We start from the raw sequence: 23583 nt of genomic DNA, 5'->3' as shown, positions 1-23583 counted from the left end.
GCGACATTTTCGGAAATACCGGAAGTTGACAGCAACTTTCTTCATACTTAAATTATCTATAAAATTCTATGAATATTGATGTTAAACACTCTATACCTAAAATTCACCGTTTTTAAGAAAAAAAATATTTAAAATTTTTGGACGAAAAAAACTGCCTATCAAAAAAAATTGTATAGCCTAAAAATCAAATTTAGTGATTACCACAGCCACTGTGACATAAAGAGAAGACATGTGGCTATCTATTTCAAAAATTAAATGTTCAAATGTCATATAATAATGGCGGTAGGTGTCATGGAATAGAGCGATTAAAAATTATCATAAATATTTTTTTTTCAAATGGAGACCCATTTTTTTAATTTTACTAATGAAAAGGTTTTTTAGTTCGTTACTTTTTAACTATACATGTTCCTATACCTAAAATAAATCATTTTTAAGTTATTTAAGATTTAATTTGAAAACGTATATTTTCCTTGATTTTATCTAGCTTCCTTTGACATTAAGCGTCAAACGGTCAGACAACTTATTTCCATCTGTAAGAAAACGAATTATTTGAATTTCCTATATTATAAATTCTGCCTGCCCCCTTAAGAGTTTTAAAAGTGTATTTATAAAAATACTAGCGTGTACCAGCGACTTCGTTCGCGTCGAATTAATCATTTGTAATGGCGATGATAAAGTAAAGCAAGAATTTCCATTAACATACAAACTGGATAAAATTTTCTCACATTTATGTCAGCATGAGAAAAAACAATATAGGGATATTATTCTATAACTTGTCTTCGTCTCGTTGGAATTTGACTTTCGAAAAATCCGTTTGCCAAAAATAAACTTTTTACGTCAAGCAGTTTAAGCAGAATCCTGGTTAAGAAATTACTCAACTTTTTGGAATACCCTGTATGATTTTTTTTAAAAATTTCAAAATGTGTAAAAAAACCAAATAAATTATGCTTGTCCAAGCGTTTTCCCGAAAAATTAACCGTTTTTTAAATAACAAATATTGTAATATTTGAGGGGCGTTTTCACCCTCTTGGAATTTGAGATTCGAGAAACCCCTCCTTATCGAACCCCTACACCCTATAGTCAATCCGTTTGCCAAAAATCAGCTTTAAACGTCAAGCAGTTTAAGCAGAATCGTGATTACTCAATGGTCATATTTTATGAAACACCCTGTATAAATTTATAAAAAATCTTAAAATATGTAAAACAACAAAATAAAATATACGTGTTTATGAGTTTTTCCGAAAAACTCACCGGTTTTTAAATAAAAAATATTTTAATATTTAAGGGATAGTTTCACACCCTTAGAATTCGAGTTTCCAAAAATCCCTTCTTATCGAACCTCTACACCCTAAAGTCAATCTGTTTTCCAAAAATCAGCTTTTTACGTCAAGCGCTTTAAGCAGGATCGTGATTAATCAATGACCAGATTTTTCCAAACACCCTGTATACATTTTTAAAAAGTCTTAAAATATGTAAAAAACAAAATAAAATATACGTGTTTAAGCGTTTTTTCGGAAACTTGACCGTTTTTTAAATAAAAAATATTGTAATATTTGAGGGGTGGTTTCACCCTCTTGGAACTGGAATTTCGAAAAATCCCTTCTTATCGAACCTCTACACCCTAGAATCAGCCTGTATGCCAAAATTGAGCTTCTTACCAGAGATAACTACTGTTCTTACGTTACGTTGAGTGGTTTGAGCAGGATCGTGATTAATCAGTATGTCAGTCACTTAAGGGTTTTATAAATATTAGTATAGATATCTCGTATTTCCGCTCTTTAGTAATAGGCTAAAGTTGATACTAATAATATTCCGTATGATCGAAAAAAAAACAGCGCAAAGTTGGCTCGGAAATGATGCTGGTTTATGAACAAAGCGTCACAATATGACATGGCCATATCTATTGTTTTACATAACTTGACGTTTAAAGTCATAGGCTACTTGTGTAAAATGCAACAAATTGAAAAACCTTTTTATTAGTGAAATAAAAAAGTGGGTTTCCATTTGAAAAACATGATTTATGATAATTCAAAATTAGGTTTTGATTACAATATGAGGGGCGTAATAATTCTGCGAAAAAAAATTGATTAAACCTACATGGTGTCATTATGAAGATAGAAAATAAACTATCTTTTTAAAAATGTTAAAACTACAATGTTCTTTGGTTTTGTTTTATCCCAATAATATGCAATAATTATACTTCATGTTGTTTATCTTATTTTACAACCAGTTTCAAATTTTTATATGAGGAAATTAGTTATCCTTGACAAATTGCTTCTGAGAAGTCTAAATGAAATCCGGATTTAGGTCTACATTTTTAACACATCCTTTAAAAATTCCTTTTAATTATCAAATTTAACTTAAATATTGACTATATTTTATTACATCAATAAAAATTAAATCAAAATAAAGAGGGATTTGTGAATTATGAAAGTTGGAATAAAAATAGAACAGCTTTTTCAGTGTTATACAATGGCTGTGATCAGTTGGTGTGATTCCTGTGAATTAATATATATTCGTTAAGGTTGCTAGTCCAAAGGCTGAAATAAATAAGTGTTATAAATGTTAACAATAAACAATTCAATTCCCATGATTATATACTATAGTTAGATACCGCTACGCCATTTAATTTTGTTAACTATCTATTTTCTATATTTTTAATATGACTGTATTTATTTACATTTATATTTTTTTCAGTATCTACCATTTTACAGACATAATGGTATCAAAAGAATAAGTACCTTTCTATTATGAATTGCTGAATAGTTTTGGCTTACTCATTTTGAATAAGAATTTTTTAATGTATAGGTAAGATTTGTATTTACAATGTTTTTTAGAATATATTTTTAACAAAGTTTTTTAGAATATATTTAGAACAAGAAGATTTATTCATTGTTTTTGTACATTTTTTTAGTCAGCTAGCAACGTCGGAAAAACAAGTATTTTAAGACGTCTGGCTCTTTGATATATCTTTTACTATGCTCTCTAGACCAGCATGCGGCCCGTCTGGCTGCCGGTAAACGTTGCGTTCCCTACTGCGCATTGAAAGAAGATCCTAGTATTGAATATAAATCGAACATGTCTCCATAGCGCAGTGCGTAGAGTTTCCGACCACGAACCGATGATTCAGAGTTCGAATCCGGGTCAGGTCAAAAACTTTTTTTTTTCGTTTATATTCTGATAGTAAAGTATTAAATATTTGTTTTTTTAAATTACCAGAATTATTTAATACTTTACTATCAGAATATAAACGAAAATAAAATAAAAAAGTCTTTGACCTGACCCGGATTCAAACTCTGAATCATCGGTTCGTGGTCGGAAACTCTACGCACTGCGGTATGGAGAAAATATATTCATTTCATTGTTCGATTTATATTCAATACTAGAATTTATAGGACTAAATTAATAAAAAATAAAGGATCTTCTTCCGATGCGCAGTAGTGAACGCAATGGGTATCGGCAGCCAGACGGGCCGCATGTTGTTCCAGAGAGCATAGTAAAAGATATATCAAAGAGCCAGACGTCTTAAAATACTTTCTCGAAAACGTTGCTAGCTCTTAGACTATAAGTTACAATACCGGGGTGTAAAGATTTAAATCAACTTCATTTCATCAACATAAAATGATTTTTTTTAATTTTAATCAGGGTTTTAAATTAAAAAAATCAACTTGTTTAAAATCTTATATAATAAATCGAAAAATAACTGAAAAAGTTATAAAAAGTTTTTCTATAAAGCTATAAAAAACTATTCTGATAACAAATATACCCCAATTCACCAAATAAAAAAATTACACTTGCTGTTGTAACGTTTAAATATTTTTTCCATAGCAACTGTTAAAATTGCCTTATATCTATCAAAAATAGTAGATAAAATAGTACTTTAACTGCAAGGGTAGATTAAATGATACTTTAACAGCGAGGATAGGTTAAAAACTTTATTTCTTCTCGCACGTTTTTTAATTGTTTCCATTTTTGAAAAATTTTGTATTCCTTTTCACAAGTTATTCGGGATTTAAATGAAAGTAGTTTGGATATGGCGTTTGTCGCCTAAGCCTGAATATCTGTTGGTAATTTACTTATTTCGTTTTGAGCCATTTCTGGCTCCAATGCAATCAGCAGTCGACACGAAAGAGAATTAAAAAATATTGACCATGACTCAAAACTGACAACTAAAGAGACAGCTTTATTTATTTGTCAAATTACATAGAAACCAACGCCAACCAGCACAATATTTTTTCTATTCGTAACAAATTTCTTGAAATAATAATTTCTGAATATTTTTTAAAACAAAAAAAAAGTTTTATGTCAATATTTAGCGAATGACGTCTAGAGATCGACCTCGACAAAATTATCATCGATTACTATTCCCCAGCCATCTTTGACGCCGTTTTTTTTTCGATCATACGGTACTAACATCACGAAAATCAATATAACGTTGTCTTCAAGAGTTAAAAATTGTTGTCTTTATGCGTGTAGAATTTTATTTCTTCAATATTCATTTTAAGAAAATAACTTTTTATATTGCGGAATAATTTTCCCCCCATAATCACAAATAGCATAGTAATCTTTGGCATAGTATACTATCATGTTTAAATTGTGATAAACAGTGTAAATCTGTTATTAGAGCAAATCTTACAAAAGATTATTGTTTTGAAAAATGTTAAAAATAGATAGACAACGCATTCGCTGATCAATCCAATAAATTTATTTCAGTTTAAAATTATAGTGAGACGAAACAAAACATGGTTACAAAATAAGTAGTAAAGGCACAAATCATTATTTCTTATTAAGAACCAGAATAGATTTATAAAACTTTCACCGATTCTTTAATTTAACAATATGTAATCTTGGCTTTAACTATAGGTAGGTACACAAATTTTAAGGTAATTAATGTCTGTTACGGGAAATCCAAATTATTCTCTGAAATATTCTAGATCCTAAGAATTGTAATCTAAATTTATTTGTCTATAGCTGATGTTTATTATTAATATATTGACCTATTCAAAGACCTTTCCATGCAGATTGGAATCTGGTGCTAACATTATCAATTAGCATATTGGCGCCATTGATATTTACTAATACATTTCTTTTCAGGAATTTTTTAGGTGTCGACTTATCAAGGTTTTTTTGTATGACTGATCTGATCTTCCGCAACTGAATTTCTTCTTATACTTAATCAAAAATAATTTTCTATTATAAAGTAACTAAAAAAATATGATGCTCCCTAGCGATTGATGATACAATTTTGAATATAAGTCATTGGAATAAATGGGCTTTAACTTGGTAGCTTGAACTTGAGAGCCCTTTTTACGAATTTGAAATTTTAAAAAGGTCTGAAAATTTTCAATTCCTTGACAGCTGCGGCCATTATTATACGAGATTCGAACAATTTAATTTTTGAAATAGATATCCACATGTCTTCTCTTTATGGCACAGTAGCTGTGGTAATCACTAAATTCGACGTTTAGGCTATACACATATTTTTGACAGGCAGTAATTTTCGTCCAAAATTTTTAAATATTTTTTTTCTCAAAAACGGTTAATGTTAGATATAGAGTGTTAATATCAAAATGCATAAAATTTTACAGAGAATTTAAGTATGTAATAAAAAATGGCGACACCCATCTAAAATAAGAAAGTTGCTGTCAACTTCCGGTATTTCCGGAAGTGCCGCCATATTGAAAATATTTTTAATCGATAGATCTCGTTGTGAAACAATGATGTGCAAAAAATCTTCGATCTAGATATTGTAGTTCTCTAGAAACTTCTAATGCACTCTTAGCCTGGGACACCCTGTATTCCTCTGTTATGGGATTCGGGACAACATCGGTATCAGGTCTAAGAAGAGACCAAGTTAAAGAGGTGAAGGAAATGGAGATAAATCCTCTAGATAGATCCCTCACGGGTACGGTGAAGGGCACGGAGGGCCAAATCCCAACCGTGGAAGGGTGTACACACCCTCATAGGAGGTTGATGTCCACCTTGAGGAAGAACATCTGTTGTCAAAGGAGGGTGGGAGATACCCTGTCCCTCATACAACAGGAATCCCAAAATATGATGAGTTATAGTCTGTATGATGAGTTATAACTCAAGAAAGGAGAAACGGGGACACAATACATCTTTATAGTCGCGGTGATAACCCCCTTCTCACTCATTATACATTCTGCATGGCTATTTTTGACTTTAACTGTAGTAAAATACCACAGTTTACTTAAGGTGTGTATGATTAATTACCAAAAAAATTAGCCGTATAAACAGTTTATCTTGCAAAAATAACAATCTAATTTAGTTGTAATTGTACATGAATAGTAATAAAAACTTTTTGAAATTTTTAATTTATGGCTTTTTGTTTCGCTAGTACAAAATACGATAAACTATAAAAATCAAAAGATGTTTAGATATTAACTTCTAAAATGGTAATTTGGTATTATTCTGAAATAAATTGTATAAACGAGTTACAAAAATATCAAACAGATAACAATTCATCAAATGATCAAAGCAAAGTTCATGTTTGTTTGCACATATTTAAATCTATTGCCTACAGAAGCAACACTATTCAATCATAAACATTTATAAGGTATAATAAAAGGTTTGTTTTGTTCTGTCGTAAAGAAATGCAAATATGTATAAAGCGTAGAGAAGAACGTAGCCTAAATTTCCCAAGTTTAATTACATTTCTCCAAATCATAATATATCAGGATATTTGTAGAATTTATTACAATTTAAGGTATAAAATTTTCATCATTCAATTGAATACGTCAATCAATCCTAATTTATGTCATATACTAACATACCAAATCTCGTTTTTTTATCTCAGTGTGCCACTTTTGAGACTCACCCGGTATAGAAAAAAGGCCCTTTAATGCAAGATGCAATTGTATAAAAGTATATATAATATGTTATTTATGTTATCAGCCTATTTGTTAAGTTGAACTGCATCAATTCCTAATATTATTGTGGATATAGTAAACATAATGTTTACTACTGAACTGTGTTATACTTTAATGTAATGTAATATTTAATAAATATGAACATCGGGTGGTACTGTTATTAAATAAACGTTATTAGTCTGATAATGCCATACGTTAATGCACATTTATTTTTAACAATAAGATTATAATTGTTTTCTTTTTATAAGTCACCTACATGATTAAGTTAAGGAATATGTATGAAATGTCACGCAAAAAATAATTATCACCCAAGATTACCTAACTACTATTGTTAGAAAAAATTATCAATAATAATAATATGTTTTTCTTTTACTAGAATATTTTTCACAAGCATAGTCTGGCAAAAAATCGTTTTTCATTTTACTTATTATATTGATTATCTTAATTGCATTTTTCTTGCATGACTTTCTGATAAATAGATAATAGACTTATACTAATGAGTTAGAAAAATAATATTATTTACTAACTAAAAATATAATAAAGATGAAAATCAAATCAATTCGCAAATTCAAAAATTAAAACTTCATTTTTGTAAAAATGTAGGCGAAATTTTTTAAATTATTGCTTAATATTTCTTTATTTTTCTACACGTTTCCATTCAGGAAATATTACTCATAAAAATAATAAACTATAAAGTTTTTTAAAGAATGAAATAGTATTTTTATTAATAAAACCGCAAGACGTCAATGTACTTATTTCTTTGGGTTAAAAATATCTTATTGCATTTGCAACAACTATATTAATTATATTAATTTGTTATTTGTTTCAATAGAGACTGTTTGTATTATAAAATATGCTAAATAAATGTATTTTTCGGAATAGTTTGAATATTTTTTTATATTAGAAACAAAACTTGATTCTAATATTTTGTAACAAGCAAAATAAAACACTAATTCACCAAAATATACCAAAACACTTTTACTTTTGCACTGGACGATCGTTTCGCTAATCATGCATCACGATTAAAACTAAACTGTTTTTCTTAGTTTAGTGTAGTTAGTGTTTTATTTTGTTGTTGTAACACTAAAAGTTCTAACTCCCGACTGTAATCTTTCTTGAAAAGCACAGTCTACTGCTTTGTTAAAATCTTTTATCTATAATTATTTTTTGTTAAAACGGAATTTCTTTTTTAATTTATTTGTATTAACTAGTAGTTATAATAATTATATACAAGGTGTTTAAAAAAACATGTGCCATCTCTCGTGGGGAGATTTCTCACGTAAAAATAAGATTTATTTTTCATATCAATATATGCATGTAGGTCCGATTCTGATTTGTTTGGTAGGTACAGGGTGTTAAAGTGTTAATAATCTTTCGATTTATTATAATCTTCTTCCAAGCACTTTTAGTGATTCGAATGAAATTTTCAGAGTAAAAGTTACTATAAGTGCTACATATTTTAATGCTAAAAAAAAGTCGATAAATTTATCAGGGACGTGCATATGGGTTATCACTGGAATATTTTTCAAAAAAAGCCACTGATTTTTTTCTATTGATATCAAAATTGTGTAGGCCGTTTAATGTCAATTAAAAGCTATCTCTTGATATTTTGTCGAATTCGGCCTCCTTGATGAGATAAACGCAATTTTATTAATCACAATTAGTAAAATTAAAATAAAAATAAAATTAATAAATTATATATTTTACCTAATTTATTATTAAATATTATTACTAATAGTTATTATTACTATTAGTCCTACTTGCAGCAATTTCTAATAAAAAAATAATCGTATTTAAGATAATTACAAAAAGCCTAATTTTAAAAAGTTTTAACATCCTGTAACTCTAAAACTATGCATTTCCATACCCATGTTTTCAGGATCTTTTTTCATATTTTTTGATGAGGAATCAATGAGTACTTATTTAAAACTTTTGCAAGTTAATGATATTAATTTTTTTAAAGGTTGCTATTAGACTTGGACCAAGGCAAATTGATAAAATTGCATTTATCTCATCAAGGAGACCAAAATCGACAGAATATCAAGAGACAACTTTTAATAGGCATTAAACTGCTTACACTATTTCGCTAACAAGAGAAAAAAGTCAGTGGCGTACATGTTTTTTTTAGAAAAATATTCCAGTGATAACCCATATGCACGACTCTGATGAATAGGTCACTTTTTTAGCTTTAAAATAGGTTGCATTTATAGTAAGTTTTCTTTTATTACCCTCAAAATTTTATTCAAAACGCTAACACTACTTGAAAGAAAATTATAATAAATCGAAAAAATATTAAGACTTTAACACCCTGTAGCTACGGAACAAATGCAGAATCGGACCTATGTTCATATGAAAAATAAATCTTATTTTTACGTGGGGAATCTCCCGATGAGAGATGGCACATATTTTTTGAAACACCCTGTATATATTTATTTAAGTCAAGTTTTTATTTCAGTTTTTTTATAATGGGTAATGATGAGTCATGGTAATTTGCTTTCTCTTAGTTAATTACATTGTAGCAATGATGCTGTTAATGCCCACTAAATTAGATATTTTGGAATCTAACATTCTAAAAGCAGAGTTCGTAGAACAGATAATGGCTTTAGTAAACTACTAGAGCTTTCAGACTTTTATAGAAGTTTATAAACATAGGTAATTTTTAGCCAATAATTGAATATTGTTTCTATTTTGTGAACATTAAAGAAAACTAGGATAATTATTGCATTAAACAAAAGTCAGTTTATATCATCAATATACCCCTCCTCCACCAAGTACAGGGTGGCTCGAATTCGACGCTCATCATTGGGATTTCGGAAACCGTAAGAGATACAGGATCGGCTAAATGGAGGCAAAGTTGCGCAATTTGATGCTCAATAAAATGCCGTATTGCGTTTTGAAAAATTCCGAATACTTCCGAATATATTCGAAAAAAAAACGGAACTTTCAAATTTGTTTTCTATTGTTTCCTGGCTTTATTTGTTACGATAACTTTAAACGAAAAACACATTTTCACGGCCACTTTTTCTGCTCATAACTCTGTGTGATTAAATATTGACTCTGACGTTTCGGCTTCTGGCGACCATCATCAACTTAATTTTTTTAAATACGGACCTGATTTTTTTTCAATTTAATTAAATCCTTTCATCACTGTTAAAACACTATATATAGTCACTTTGATATTTGTCGACGTTTCGTACAGAAAATTCCATCACCATAATATTTTATGCAAACAAAAATAACAAATAAAAATGCAAGACGGCATTTTATCGAGCATCAAACTGCGCAACTATGCCTCCATTTAACCGATCCTGTATCTCTTACGGTTTCCGAAACCCCAATGATGAGCATCGGATTCGAGCCATCTATATAAAAAGTAGACTTATTATATCTACCAATTACATTATATTATAGACAATGTTGAGTAACACAGTAGATATTAAAGTTAAATATAATATCTAAACAATAGATAAGTTCAAAAATAATCGTATTGACGATCAGAAATAGAATATCTTTCCTGAAAGTCTGCTTTTAATTGATTTGAGAAACCCATTTACGCAAGCAATATCAAATAATGGAAATTATACGCCTGTAACAGCTTGTCAAGCAGCACTTATACAACATGTTAATTAATATGCATAAAAACATTCTTGAATTATTGGAATACCTATATATTTTTAATAAACTACGTTTTTATATCTAGTAATTCTTTAAATTTTATAAACTAACATCATGTAATCTGAATTATTATAATAGTATTGATGTCAGTCGATTTTTTAATACAAATGCAAATTATTACACATATTTAAATAGTAAATCCATACAATCATACAATCGAAAAAAAAACGGCGTCAGAGATGGCTTGGAATTGAAGATCGCTGTTATTTTGTATGTTAAACTATACAGGGTGTCCCAGAAATAAGTGCAAGTATTTTAAGAGATGGTAATATTTTCTCATTATCGTTTTTCAAATTATTTTACTTTGAAAATTAAAAAAAATGATTTTTTGCTAAAATTTTGAGAACCACTGGATCTTTTTTGGATTTTCTTTCTTTGTAAATTTAATCTACTACCTATGTTGCCATATTATCAAGAAATCATTTTTTTAAATAAAAACTAAAAAAAATTCTAAAAAAAATTTCAAAAATTTTTTTTCGCGAAGAAAACCTCATAGGCGTGTTTCTGGGGTTGGACTATACTACCAGTTAGAGTACTTGCACTTATTTCTGGGACACCCTGTATAGGGAATACCATCGATCGTTATTTTCAAGCCAACTTGGCCGCTGTTTGAGATTCAGTAAATTAAATATTGAAATAAATAATAATATATAGTTTAAATACAAATACGAGAATCTATAAAGTTCAGATAACGCTTGTTAATTAATAATTTTTGATTTTTATTTACAACGCTCTAATGGTGCGTTTAGACTTGAGCACGCACGCACTGATCCTCCGCGAATGCTCAAGTGTAAACGGCTGTGCGCGCACGCTCACTCTGAATCTGTCTGTCCGCGAGCAGTCGCGAACGTGAGCCGTACGGTGTTTTTGGTCCGTGCTCAAAGGGATTTTATGTGTGCGCGAACGCTCAGTTTGCACCAGCAATTTGTTTATTTCTGCGTTCGTGCGTGTGTGATTTTTTTTCGTTTTCTTTATTAAAATTATGGAGTGGATCAATGAATCTTCGTTATTATTAATTGAAGAATACGAAAAGTTGCCTATATTATGGGATGTTAAACATTCTTTGTATTATTAAAAAATAAAAAAAACGCATGGCAAGATCTTGTAAATAAAATTAATATTGTATATGTCGATATTAATGAAATTGCTATTCTAAAATTTGTATCTATTGTTCGTAATTTTTGGTGTTATTAAATTTTGTAAATATCCAAAGTCGGGTCTGGTCATTCTTGTAAAGTTTTTGAACTGATCATAGCCTTCCTCAGAATGTTTTCGATTTTTCTCCTTTTTAATAATTAAGCTGTGCATAACAAAGACTGCAGCCTCGACTATTTCTTGGTCGTCCATTATTTTCGCCAACACAACTCTGCTGTGCGCGCACAAATGGATCACTTCATTGGTCGAAAAATAAGTTTTTAATTGAACGGAGCTCAGCTCGTGCGTGCTCAAGTCTAAACGCACCATAAGGCATATGACATATGAATGGGAAATTCCAAGAAATTCTCAAATTATTAAACGATTAACGTTCTAGATCTAAAACAATGCATTGTATTTCAATAATGGAACATCTGTATACAGAATTTGGAACCCTGTATATACAGAAATGATAGGAATATAATACTGAAAGTAGAATTTTTACAAGAAGTTTTTTGATCCAGCGTGCTTTGCATGATGATGGAAAAATAATCATTGAACTAGGGTTGCCAACTTTCAAAATAAAAAATAGAGGACGAGAAGGTAAAAAAGAAGCACAGGCGAAACATTTTCGGAAACCTCGCCCAACTGTTGTCTAAAATTCATCCAAGAATTATGTAAACAGTATGCGATTAATGGTCTTTCTTACTTCCTTAAAAATAAACACACACGATTTTCTACAAAACTTATATTTCAAAACATAATCAAACAATAAGTATAAGTATATATAAAATAGTTAAGCATGTTTGTGACTTCCACAAACATTTCTTGTACATTTCTTTATTTTCTTTTCTTTAAGAAAGGAGCAGCAAAAGACACATTGTGGTCATATTAATAGTTTTTTCCATAGCAACTGTTAAAATCTATCAAAAATAGTAGATAAAATAGTACCGTATGATCGAATAAAAACGGCGTCAGCGATGGCTATGAAATGAAGATCGCTGTCATTTTATATGTAAAATTATATGGGAAATGTCATCGATCGTCATTTCCAAGCCAACTGGACGCCGCGCCGTTTTTATTCGATCATACGGTACTTTAACCGCAAGGGTAGATTAAATGATACTTTTACAGCGAGGATAGGTGAAAAGCTTTATTTATTCTCCCACGTTTTTTAATTGCTTCCATTTTTGAAAAAAATTCTATTCTTTTCATAAGATATTCGGGATTTAAATGGAAGAATGGAAGTACTATGGATATGGCGCGGCGTTTGTCGCCTCAGCCTGAATATCTGTTGGTAATTTACTTTTTACGTTTTGAGCCATTTCTGGCTCCAATTCAATCAGCAATCGACACGAAAGAGAATTAAAAAATATTGATTCAAAACTGACCACTCAAGAGACAGCTTTATTTATTTGTCAAATTACATAGAAACCCAACCAAGCACAATGTTTTTTCTACTCGTAATAAATTCGTTGAAATAATAATTTCTAAATATTTTTTAAAACGTAACTCGCTATGGAAAAAAATATTGTTTTATACACGACGATAAAATTGCATTATCGTCCCCCGAAATTAACTCACGAGCGATGAAATCGCTCGTGAATTAATCCTTTCGGTCGACGATAAAATACCATTTTATCGTCTTGTATAAAAAAATAACTATTTAAGCATTATAGCGATAGACGAATATTATCTAGATTTTGAGTTTGGTATGTAAAAAAGAGGACTTTTTGAATACGTGAAAGAAAAAGGACATTACGATCAACAAGAGGACTGTCCTCTGGAATAGAGGACGGTTGGCAACTCTTTATTTAACTGTCATAGTGAAAGCTGCCCATTTCATTACACAAATATTTAATCAATTTTAATCAGTGTTATGGTTTTCTCCAAAAAAATGCTAATATTTTCTCTAAATACTTTCAAATGGCTTCTTAAAAAATGAAACTATTTATAGAACTTTATTATTGACATATATCATAATATAATATATTACCATACCATAGGTATTAAAACATGGGAATTCCAACTGGTAAAAAGCGCAGTAGTATTTATATGTGCAAACTAATAAAGGCAATGTCCTGATATGCATGTAAGAATATAATACTGGAAAGACCGACAGAAACAAGTCTATAACAGGTTACTGAAATAAAACAGGTTAGTATTTTTAGGGTTATTAATAGATTATTTTAATGTTCAAATTAGATTGTTGTGATGAGGTTTATTTTTTAATTTCATTCTAAACTCATCATTATTTTAAGGCAAATCAAGTATACTTCAACTCCAAAACGATCCCAGAAATATGCGAATCGATATGATCACGAAACTAAATAATGTAATACTTGTTTTCAAGGGATTTAATACTAAAACTGCTTTTATGCAGCATAACATGTAAGCATTACAAACATTTGTTAATAAATTAAATATATTTAAGTAAAGGTTAAGAAATATGTACCAAAGAGAGCACACGTTGTACCTGTGCTCTAATATTTGGATTGACTTATGGTGGGTGATTTTGGATGGCTTGAGGGAATTCTATTGAAGATAATTTTTTTTCTTCCAAAACAAGCGAGCAACCTTTCACTACCTTACTAAAAAGACCGCTAAATGTTTGATTTAGTTATTTACGTAAACTTATTATCCAATAATATAGTATTATCCAACACTCCCTTCAACACTCCCTTTAATACTCCCTTCAACACTCCCTTCAACACTCCCCAACACTCCACTAGCTGGACCGTTCTGCTTTCCAAGCGGAAAACAACTTAAAGCGGAACTCAAGAACCAGGAAGATTCCATTCTTAACATGGAATGGGAATCCTCAAACGGTCTAAGACACTCGAAAAAGTTTCTTAGAACTTACGACCGAGAAAAATCAAAAATCTTTTTTGGTTAGGTAAGAACAATCTTCGGATTGTCGCGGGGTTTCTAACAGGACACTGTCTCCTCAACGAACACCTCAGTACATATAAGCGAAGAAACAACGGCGAATGCAGATTCCGTGGGAAAAATGGTGAAACACGTCAGAACACATCATCATTGAGTGAGCCGAGACGACAACCTTTCGTGCCATGAAGTCGGAGCCATGATGTCGGAGATGCTGGTCTATGTGGAGTCCTCTCAAATAGTGGCTTTTGTCAAAGCCCTGAGGCTGTGTGATGAGTTATAACTCGTTATACTCAAGAAAGGGAAACACACAATAGATCTGTAAGGTCGCGGTGATTAACCCCCCTCATAAACATTCTACATTCTTCCTGGTTCAGAGTCTTTTCGCTATACGAAATTAAAACGTTCTTCTAAATCACGAATCTATCAAATACATTTTTTTTAATTTCTTTCTATATTATTTTGTTTCAATACAACCTTAACACGTGAAAAACCGGATCCATGAATGTAACGAATTAGTTTCCTTGAGCACAATTACCGTTAATTTTTTTTTGTTCCGATACAAATCTGTAAAATAACCTGCTGTTTACATAACTAATCAATGGGTATTACCGGAGAGACAGTACAAATTTGTGTTACAGCGTAAAAGGTTGCTCGCTGCTATTAGAACAATCGTTTGACGCGTGGTTTCCACACTTTTATCAGTGGGCAAATCTATTTCTGTTTTTACTATAGCCGCCTGAACTCTCTGAGCTGGACGATTTCAAATTGGAAGCAGATCAATAAACTGGGTTTTGTTTACAACATTTTTATGTTTCGCATTTTTTCACTTTTATTTCATCGTATTTTTGAATTATACTCTTATTTTGGAATTATTCAGGAAATTTTCCAAGCTACATAACGAGGTGGTGATAATGATATATAAATCAACCCCAGAGTTCCCAACTGGCAAAAGAGTACGACTGGGAGACACGATATCCCCAAGGCTCTTTACAGCTTTACAGCAACACTAGAAGAAATCTTAAGGGTTAAAAATAGATGGAGAATATCTTAACCATCTAAGATTCTTTGATGATCTCTTAATTATCAACAGTCTTGAAGAACTACAAACACAAATTAACGAACTAAATACAGCCAGCAATAAAGTAGGTCTCAAAATGAATTTACCTGAAACTAAAGTAATATACAACGAACTAATAGACAGAAAAAACATTCTAATAAATATTACAAAACTGGAAATAGTAGAAGAATACATATATTTGGGACACCTAATACACAGCTCGGGATCTCTACTTCCAGAAATCTACTTGAGATTAAGTTAGCATGGAGTACTTATGGAAGAAGGTCAATCATAATCAAATCTAGAATGCCTCTTTATCTAAAGAAGAAAACATTCGACTAATGTGTACTACCAGTCATGACCTATATGCATGCGAAACCTGGACACTTAAACGGACATAATAAGGTAACTGCAGATTGCACGACGTCCAATGGAATAAAATATGCTGAGACTTTAAATATCTTTGGCTGGGAATAACCAAGAAAAAACCGTAAAAGAATAGAGTGGATACGACAAAAGACCCAGGTAGTAGATGCCATCCACAGAATCAAATCCCTCAAGCGGCAATGGGCAGGACACTTGGCAAGAAGGACGGACAACAGATAGACCATAAAAATTACAACATGGTACCTACGAGGAATTAAGAGACATATAGAAAGACCAAGACAGGTTAAGGAATATTTAGAACATTCTTTCATTCTTTTAGAAAACAACAGTCTGGCAATAGTCTGTTCAGCTAGAAAACAATTTTTCAAAAAACAAAACGATTTTGAAAATGAAGGAATTTGACGAATAAATAAAATTATAGAGAACTGTATTATACTCAACAAAAAAAAACAGTATACTGAATTTTTTGGTAAATTATATAAAGATAATCGAAAAAGTACTTCGACTAATTCTACTTCAATTAATAATAAAAAACTGTATAAAATTATATAAAATCAATCAGTGGTTGCTTTTCAGAAAAGAACTAGAAAGATTAACGCGCATTCTCAGTTATCAAATATTATAGTTAACCGCAGGAGGATGCAAATGTGCTTAAATGAATATTTAAAAAAAAATACACAGCACATTTATACAGGTACAATATAGTATAAAAGTAATAGATTAGTTGTAAATGAACAGATTAAGTATAACAAGCTTAGTTTGCAGTTTTATATGGAGATAACTGTTAAACAGGTTTAAAAATGTATTATGCTACTTTATTAAATATAAACACTACTATATTATTTAATATTAGAATAGTATAGTAGTTTCATATTTTATGATATGACCACACTAAAATATAGGTAATATAGGTTATATGTTAGACTCATATACCGAATTCGCCCATTGAGCGAAATAAATACTAATTTCGCGATATGATTAAATGTTATATAATTATGATTTATGATATCTTGAATCTGCAGCTGAAAAATGTTAAAGATGAAGGACAATGCATTCATGTCATTATTCCATTTCCGAGAACAAAGATATCACGAGATTTTTTTATAACGAAAGGGAATGTTGAAGGAATAAATATGGTGGAAATGGTTCGAAGATATATAGCTATGCGGCCAAGCATAGAGCATACTCGATTTTTTGTGGGGTACAGAAATGGAAAATGTATTAAGCAACCCGTTGGCATTAATACTTGGGGGAAATGCCGTATAAAATTGCATTGTTCCTAAGTCTTCCAAATCCACAACAATACACTGGCCATTGTTTCCGTAGATCGTCTGCGTCGTTGCTTGCAGATTCAGGAGTGGATTTACTAACTGTTAAAAGACATGGTAGTTGGCGCTCTAACACAGTGGCAGAGAGCTATATAAAACATTCCAAAGAAAATAAGAAAAAAGTGTCATGTAATATTTTGGGTAACATTTCTGGCAATGATGGGTCAACAAGTTCAAGCACTCGAAACGAAATAAATTTACTTTCTAAAAATTCAACTCATCTCTCATCGTCCGGAATTAATTTAACCAATTGTACTGATATTATAATTAATGTTACAATAAATAAACGTATTTATGTACCTTTTTTTGCTTGTTTCTTATTTTAAAATTTGCGTGTTATTATGAATTCATAATAGCACTAGTGCCAATGACTAGTGCTATTATGAAAGCCATAATGACATCCAAATGACAATGTTAAATGTGTCATAATGACATTGTCGTAGATTAATAGTATTTATATAACTTCTTTGCGGATGGGTTTAATTTATTTTTTTGATATAATATAACAACAGAAGATTAACCCACTCCGCATAGAAGTTGAAACCAATGCATCAAAACTCTTTCGTGCAACTTTGTGGATGTATTTATTTCGCTCAATGGGCGAATTCGGCATATGAGTCTAGCATATACTGTTTGACCAGCGGATCTGAAGCTACGGAAGGAATGCGAGAAAAAAAAATCGACATTGCCACGTTTATCTATAAAATTGCAAAATTGCCAGACATGAACTATAAATTTAATATATTTTTATTATATATATAATGTGTTTAGCATATATTCTGACGTATATTACTAAGAAATTTTAACGTAGTTCATATTGTTCGATATGTTTTATTTAATAACTTATTTCTTTCATTCTGTATAATCTGCTTATTATGAAAGTTGAAGATTTTTCAACGATATCATTGGCAAACCGGCATGGCCGCCTATTCATCGAACATGATTGGCGAGAGTACGTCACAGGATTTGTTACCACGCGGTTGCATTGGCTTTTACGCCTTTCCTATTCGCTTGCTTTATCCCCAACTTCAGGGTCTCTTCTGAAAAGTGTAGGAATATTGAATACTATTGAAATGTCCAGTGGCGTTGTCATTTTTTTGATCATTATTACTTTATTTCATTATTTTATACCGGTTATCCTAAACTTTATTCCTATATTTTTCGTATATTTGATAGTTAAGTTGTGTTTTATTGTTTTGTTATCTTGTTATAATGTTTTTCGTTCGTAGTATTTATTTATTAATATCAAGCTTGATCGTATATTTGTATTTTAAAATGAATAAATTTGTTAAGGGTAAGACCGAGGTTAAGACGCTACATAGTCAGACAAGAGAAATAATAGCTAATTTATATAGGTAAGTTAATAATAACGTGGATGAAATCTCATTTGGTTTATTTCCTTGTGTTCATAATAAGGTTTGCGATGAAGAAGCTACAGAGAGTTCGCTTAAGTTGCCGCTTAAACGTAAACTTGAGCGGATATTTTTTTATACAGGAGCTGGCGTATCGGCTATAAAAAAATCACACAGAAGATAAAAAAGGCTGAAAACTAACCCCGATAAAATGATATCCAGCTCTGGAAAGAAACGACCACGTGAGACTGCTGTCGAAAAGCTCGACGACTTTTTCGAAGTGGTCAGGAATTTGATAAATAGATTTTATCTCGAATTCAAACTCGTCTCCGCAATTAGAAAGCTTTTGCAAAAATTGCAGGAAGAATCGAATTTTCCTTCTGCAGGGAAACGCTTAGGGGTGATTAAAATCAAATTAATTTTTTGGCGTAAATGTCAAAATAACAGATAAATATTAATGGAGCGGCCCATTATATTGCAGAGAGATATAAATATATACGCGAAATTCGAAAATATAGCCAAGTATTATCTATTTGGATGAAACATATGGGTAGACAATGACCTAACCTTTAAAAACTGCTGGCGGAGCGATACCATATCTGGTGTAATAGGCAATATTGGATCTACTGGTGAGTAAAATTATGTTTTGTTTGCGCTTCCAAAGTTAACTATTTTCAAGATTTTTTTTTGCTGGAAATAGTTATATCCAAAATTATGTATTATAGAAAAAAATATAGTTAGTACAGATATATAAATAAATATACCTCAAGACTCAGTCTTGATCATCTGCTGATGGCAGACATGGTTAGCGAAACGTGCGTCCAGTGTAAAAATTAAAAGTGTTTTGGTGTATTGTACTGATTTAGTGTTTTATTTTGCTGTGTAACACCAAAGGTTCCAACCCCCAGCTGTAATTATTTCTTCTATTATATTAACAACACAATAATAAGATGATTCAAAATATTTAAGGGAGCTTTAATAAAAGCTTTTAGTGTTTATCTGCTAACTCAACAGTAACGATTCAAACAGCATAAAGTTTTTTGAAAAAAATATTAATCTGAGTATTATATTTATGATACACATTATTTTCATATAACACCGTACGCCCATGCCTATTTTATGAATGAAATTGGGCGTGTTTTGTTTACAACTGCGTTCCCCTGCCGATACCCCGTAGCTACAGATCCGTTGGTCACACTATACACTACAATTAATAGGTTATTTTAACTTTTATGTCTCTCACTTCTTGCTTGAACAGTTTTAAGAGACATACCATTAATTATAAATCACATTTAAATATATATTATTTAAAAGAAAAAATAAATAAACCCAAATAGTAAAAATTATGATAATACATAATTAAATAAATATTCGGTTTATTTTTTTTCAAATTTAAATTCGAACACCTACATACAGTCACAATAATATGTATAGACTGTTGATATATTAAGATATCTGAATGAAACATTTTGAAATAAATATTCTAATTAATTGAGTTGATAGGTAAAACAACTTATGTTAAATACTATTTTGAAATATGTAATTAATAATATCAAATATTTTAACATGTGTGATCATTTGCTGTTAAACTCCAATATAATCAGTATATTTTTAGACAGGTGTAATATGTGTGAATGCGAAGCGTGGTTAAATGTTTATATCATTTCAAGAGATTTTTCTGGCAATGAATTTAAATGGTTTGGCCGACTAAAAATGTATTTTTTCTGGAAATTTTACATATGAATGTATGAGATAATGAATTTCCTTTGAATTTTGAGAGCCATTTTTGCTATTTCGTATAGTTGATTTAATTCCATATATAGTATTTTTTTATATTTTAATTCTAATCTAAAGTATAATTTAATTATAATCATTAAATCTGATATTGGATAAACACATCTACTATACTATATATATAGAGTGTTTAACATATTTGTACACATTGTTTTAATAGATATATTATATTAGTTTGGAAACAGGTGGACGGGAGAATAATGCGACTAATTTTTGACATAATTTAGAAAATTAGTCCAATTAATTCTTGAGTTAATTTTACTCTTGTTAGTCGTCCTTCAACACATTTACTTAAATAACTGAGATGCATATACATGTATACAATTATCAAGGATTAAAATTTCTAACAAATTTGAATTTTCTTTCAAGTGTCAATAATTAGAACACATTGTCTAATGCATTAATGAATAAAGTGTAAAACGAGTTTAATAATAAATATTCAACGAAAAAATCGATATTAATAATGTGAGTCCATTAATAGTAATAAATTAATAAACTATACACTTATATTATTATCTCAATTATGTATTTGTTGTAACATGTTTTTAAATTACTTTTTAAAGTAAAAGTTCAATGATTCAGTTATTATGTTTAATTATGAAAAGAGTAATCTCTGCTTTAATATGTGCGTCAGATTTACGAACTTATTATCTTTTGTGAAACATAAGAAAATTTGTTATATATGTTACGGCTAAAATGGATACTTGGTTAGTTTTCAAACTAGCCAGCTATTTTGCAAACAAACAGCACAACCACCACCGCAGACTATCCTCAAACACCTAATCCTCAAAACAACAGCAATTTTTGCAAAATAGCTGGCTAGTTTGAAAATTAGCCAAGTATCCATTTTAGCGCTAGCATACCGGGTGCGTCTCAAAAGTGGCTCATCCTTATAAGTTTTTTATTTTTTCAGATACAAAAACGAGATTTGATACGTTAGTATATAACATAAATTAGAATTGATTGACGTATTCAATTGTTTTTGGTCACTTCCTGTTTCACCGGAAGTGACTACAACTTTTGATTTTTAAATCGCACCCTCGGTATTTTTTTACTTTATTCGATAGAAATTGTCACTCTGAATAGAATGACATATCATATGTTAACTTTTGACATTTTTGCATATGGTTTATTTGAAATTATAACATGCGGTTCATGATGAAAATTTGGCTCGAAATACCACGTGTGTGCTATCAAATTATTCGTGAAAAATGCTTTTTTCAAATATGCTAATGAGCCACCCTCGTTCCATTTGAAAAAAATGAGATATGATTAAAAATACGATTTGGACATCTTTTAACCGGCCAGGACAAGACACTAAGAACATCAGACTATCAAATCTATTTTTCCAAGGCTCCTTGATTAAACATTAGTGTTTTTAACATAGCCATGACACTTTATATCGAAATTTAAAATACGATTTTTTATTAAGAGAGAATGTTAAAAGTTGACATATGATAGGTCATTCTATTCAGAATGTCATTTTCTATCGAATAAAGTAGAAAAATACTGAGGGTGCCATTTAAAAATCAAAAGTTGTAGTCATTTCCGGTGAAACAGGAAGTAACCAAAAACAATTGAATAGGTCAATCAATCCTAATTTAGGTCATATACTACCACACCAAGTTTCGTTTTTTTATCTGAAAAAATAAAAAAGTTATAGGGGTGAGCCGCTTTTGAGACGCACCCGGTATATAGATAAATATCATTATTTTTTAAAAATTCCATAAGTTTTTCTTAAAGAGTAACTTGTGGTCCTAAATATAACTTTACCAAATTATTTATTTACTATAGTAATGTTTTCGTATTTTTTTATAAATAAAACAAAAACAAAAACAATTAGTAAATCAATGTTTAATTACAATAACATTTAAAAATAGTTTTGAATTCTTATTATAAAAAAAACTATGGATTTAATTTAAAAATTGAATTAAAATAACTCTAAGACGCACCTTATCAAAAACACTTTGGCAGTATCCATTGACACTAGTACCACGTTCCAAAAGTCTTCGAGTGTCTATTTGAAACACTGTATTATCCATTTAGTGAATGAAAAAGGAACACTTTAACGACAATTTTGTTCGGTAGAATACAATATCGCAGCAATTCGAAACGCGCAAAACTGTTAAAACTTAGCAACGACCACGTTTTGAAGCAGCAGCAGTAAGACTGGTATGTGCGCGACTGTACCAATCCGCTTTGGAGCAAACTAAAGCAAAGAAACAAGAAATCCTGTTCCTGACCTGTCGCTGCCGGCTGTTAACTCGTGTCTCTTGTTTATTAGTAATATATCTGAACTAATTTGGCATCTATTGTACTAGTTAAATAAAATTTGTTCATACTTTGATATATTGTCATCAGAGATGTTTCTGCTTCAAATGCTTTGTCAAAAATATACACTCATGGAGATGCAAAAAAAACGCAACGGAGAAATTTTTGGTCAAATTTAAAGTGTTATATTTTTGTTATTTTTAGCCCTATTTTCGTCATTTTTTTTAGCAAACTGTATACAGGGTGACCCATCGAAAACGTTCCGCAAGGCATAACGGCCGAGGTATCTTTTTTTTCAAAAAATCCAAAAACACGTGAATTTTGTTTGTGAGGGGGATAACTTTTGCCCCAAAAATGATTGCAAAATCTTCAACTCTCTAAGCGGGAGTGTCATCCCCCAACTTTTTTCAAAGGGGAAGGGGGGTCAAGTGGCACCGCAATGAAAAGAGCTTTCCATTCTCTATACTTTCCCGCTTTGTTTTTGAAAATCGGTCGAGTCATTGAGAAAATATAAAGGATTGAAATTTGAAAAGTGTATTTAAACATTTATCACAGTAAATGATTAGGATAAATTTCTTTGACCAATTTGCTGTTTTTTCTTATTATTTCTATTTTTTGATGAGGAATCAATGAGTACTTATTTAACGCTTTGGCCAGTTAATACACAGTACATACACAATTTTGTTGACAAAATAAAGAAAGTCAGTGGCGTACATCCTTTTTTAGAAAAATATTCCAGCAATAACCCATACCGGGTGCGTTTGAAAAGTGACTCACTTCTATAATTCACCCAAAATAGAAATCCA

The 23583-nt window shown here is 30.5% G+C and overlaps 1 protein-coding gene across 1 annotated transcript in view; it reads right to left on the bottom strand.

The window, feature by feature from the left end:
- Positions 1 to 22725, bottom strand: part of LOC115876078 (protein rhomboid-like) — a 31956-nt gene extending 9231 nt beyond the window's left edge. Inside the window, exon 1 of the mRNA XM_030891766.1 lies at positions 22459 to 22725. Within this exon, the coding sequence (XP_030747626.1) occupies positions 22459 to 22548 (90 nt within the window). The 5' untranslated portion in view covers positions 22549 to 22725. The remainder of the gene's footprint in view (positions 1 to 22458) is intronic.
- Between the last annotated feature and the right edge of the window lie 858 nt (positions 22726 to 23583).

The sequence above is a fragment of the Sitophilus oryzae genome, unplaced genomic scaffold, assembly GCF_002938485.1.
Source record: "Sitophilus oryzae breed Bouriz unplaced genomic scaffold, Soryzae_2.0 scaffold_1396_pilon_pilon, whole genome shotgun sequence".
NCBI classification, from domain to species: Eukaryota; Metazoa; Arthropoda; class Insecta; order Coleoptera; family Curculionidae; genus Sitophilus; species Sitophilus oryzae.
The sequence above is the reverse complement of the archived record's forward strand: the minus strand, read 5'-3'. Positions and strand labels throughout refer to the sequence as shown.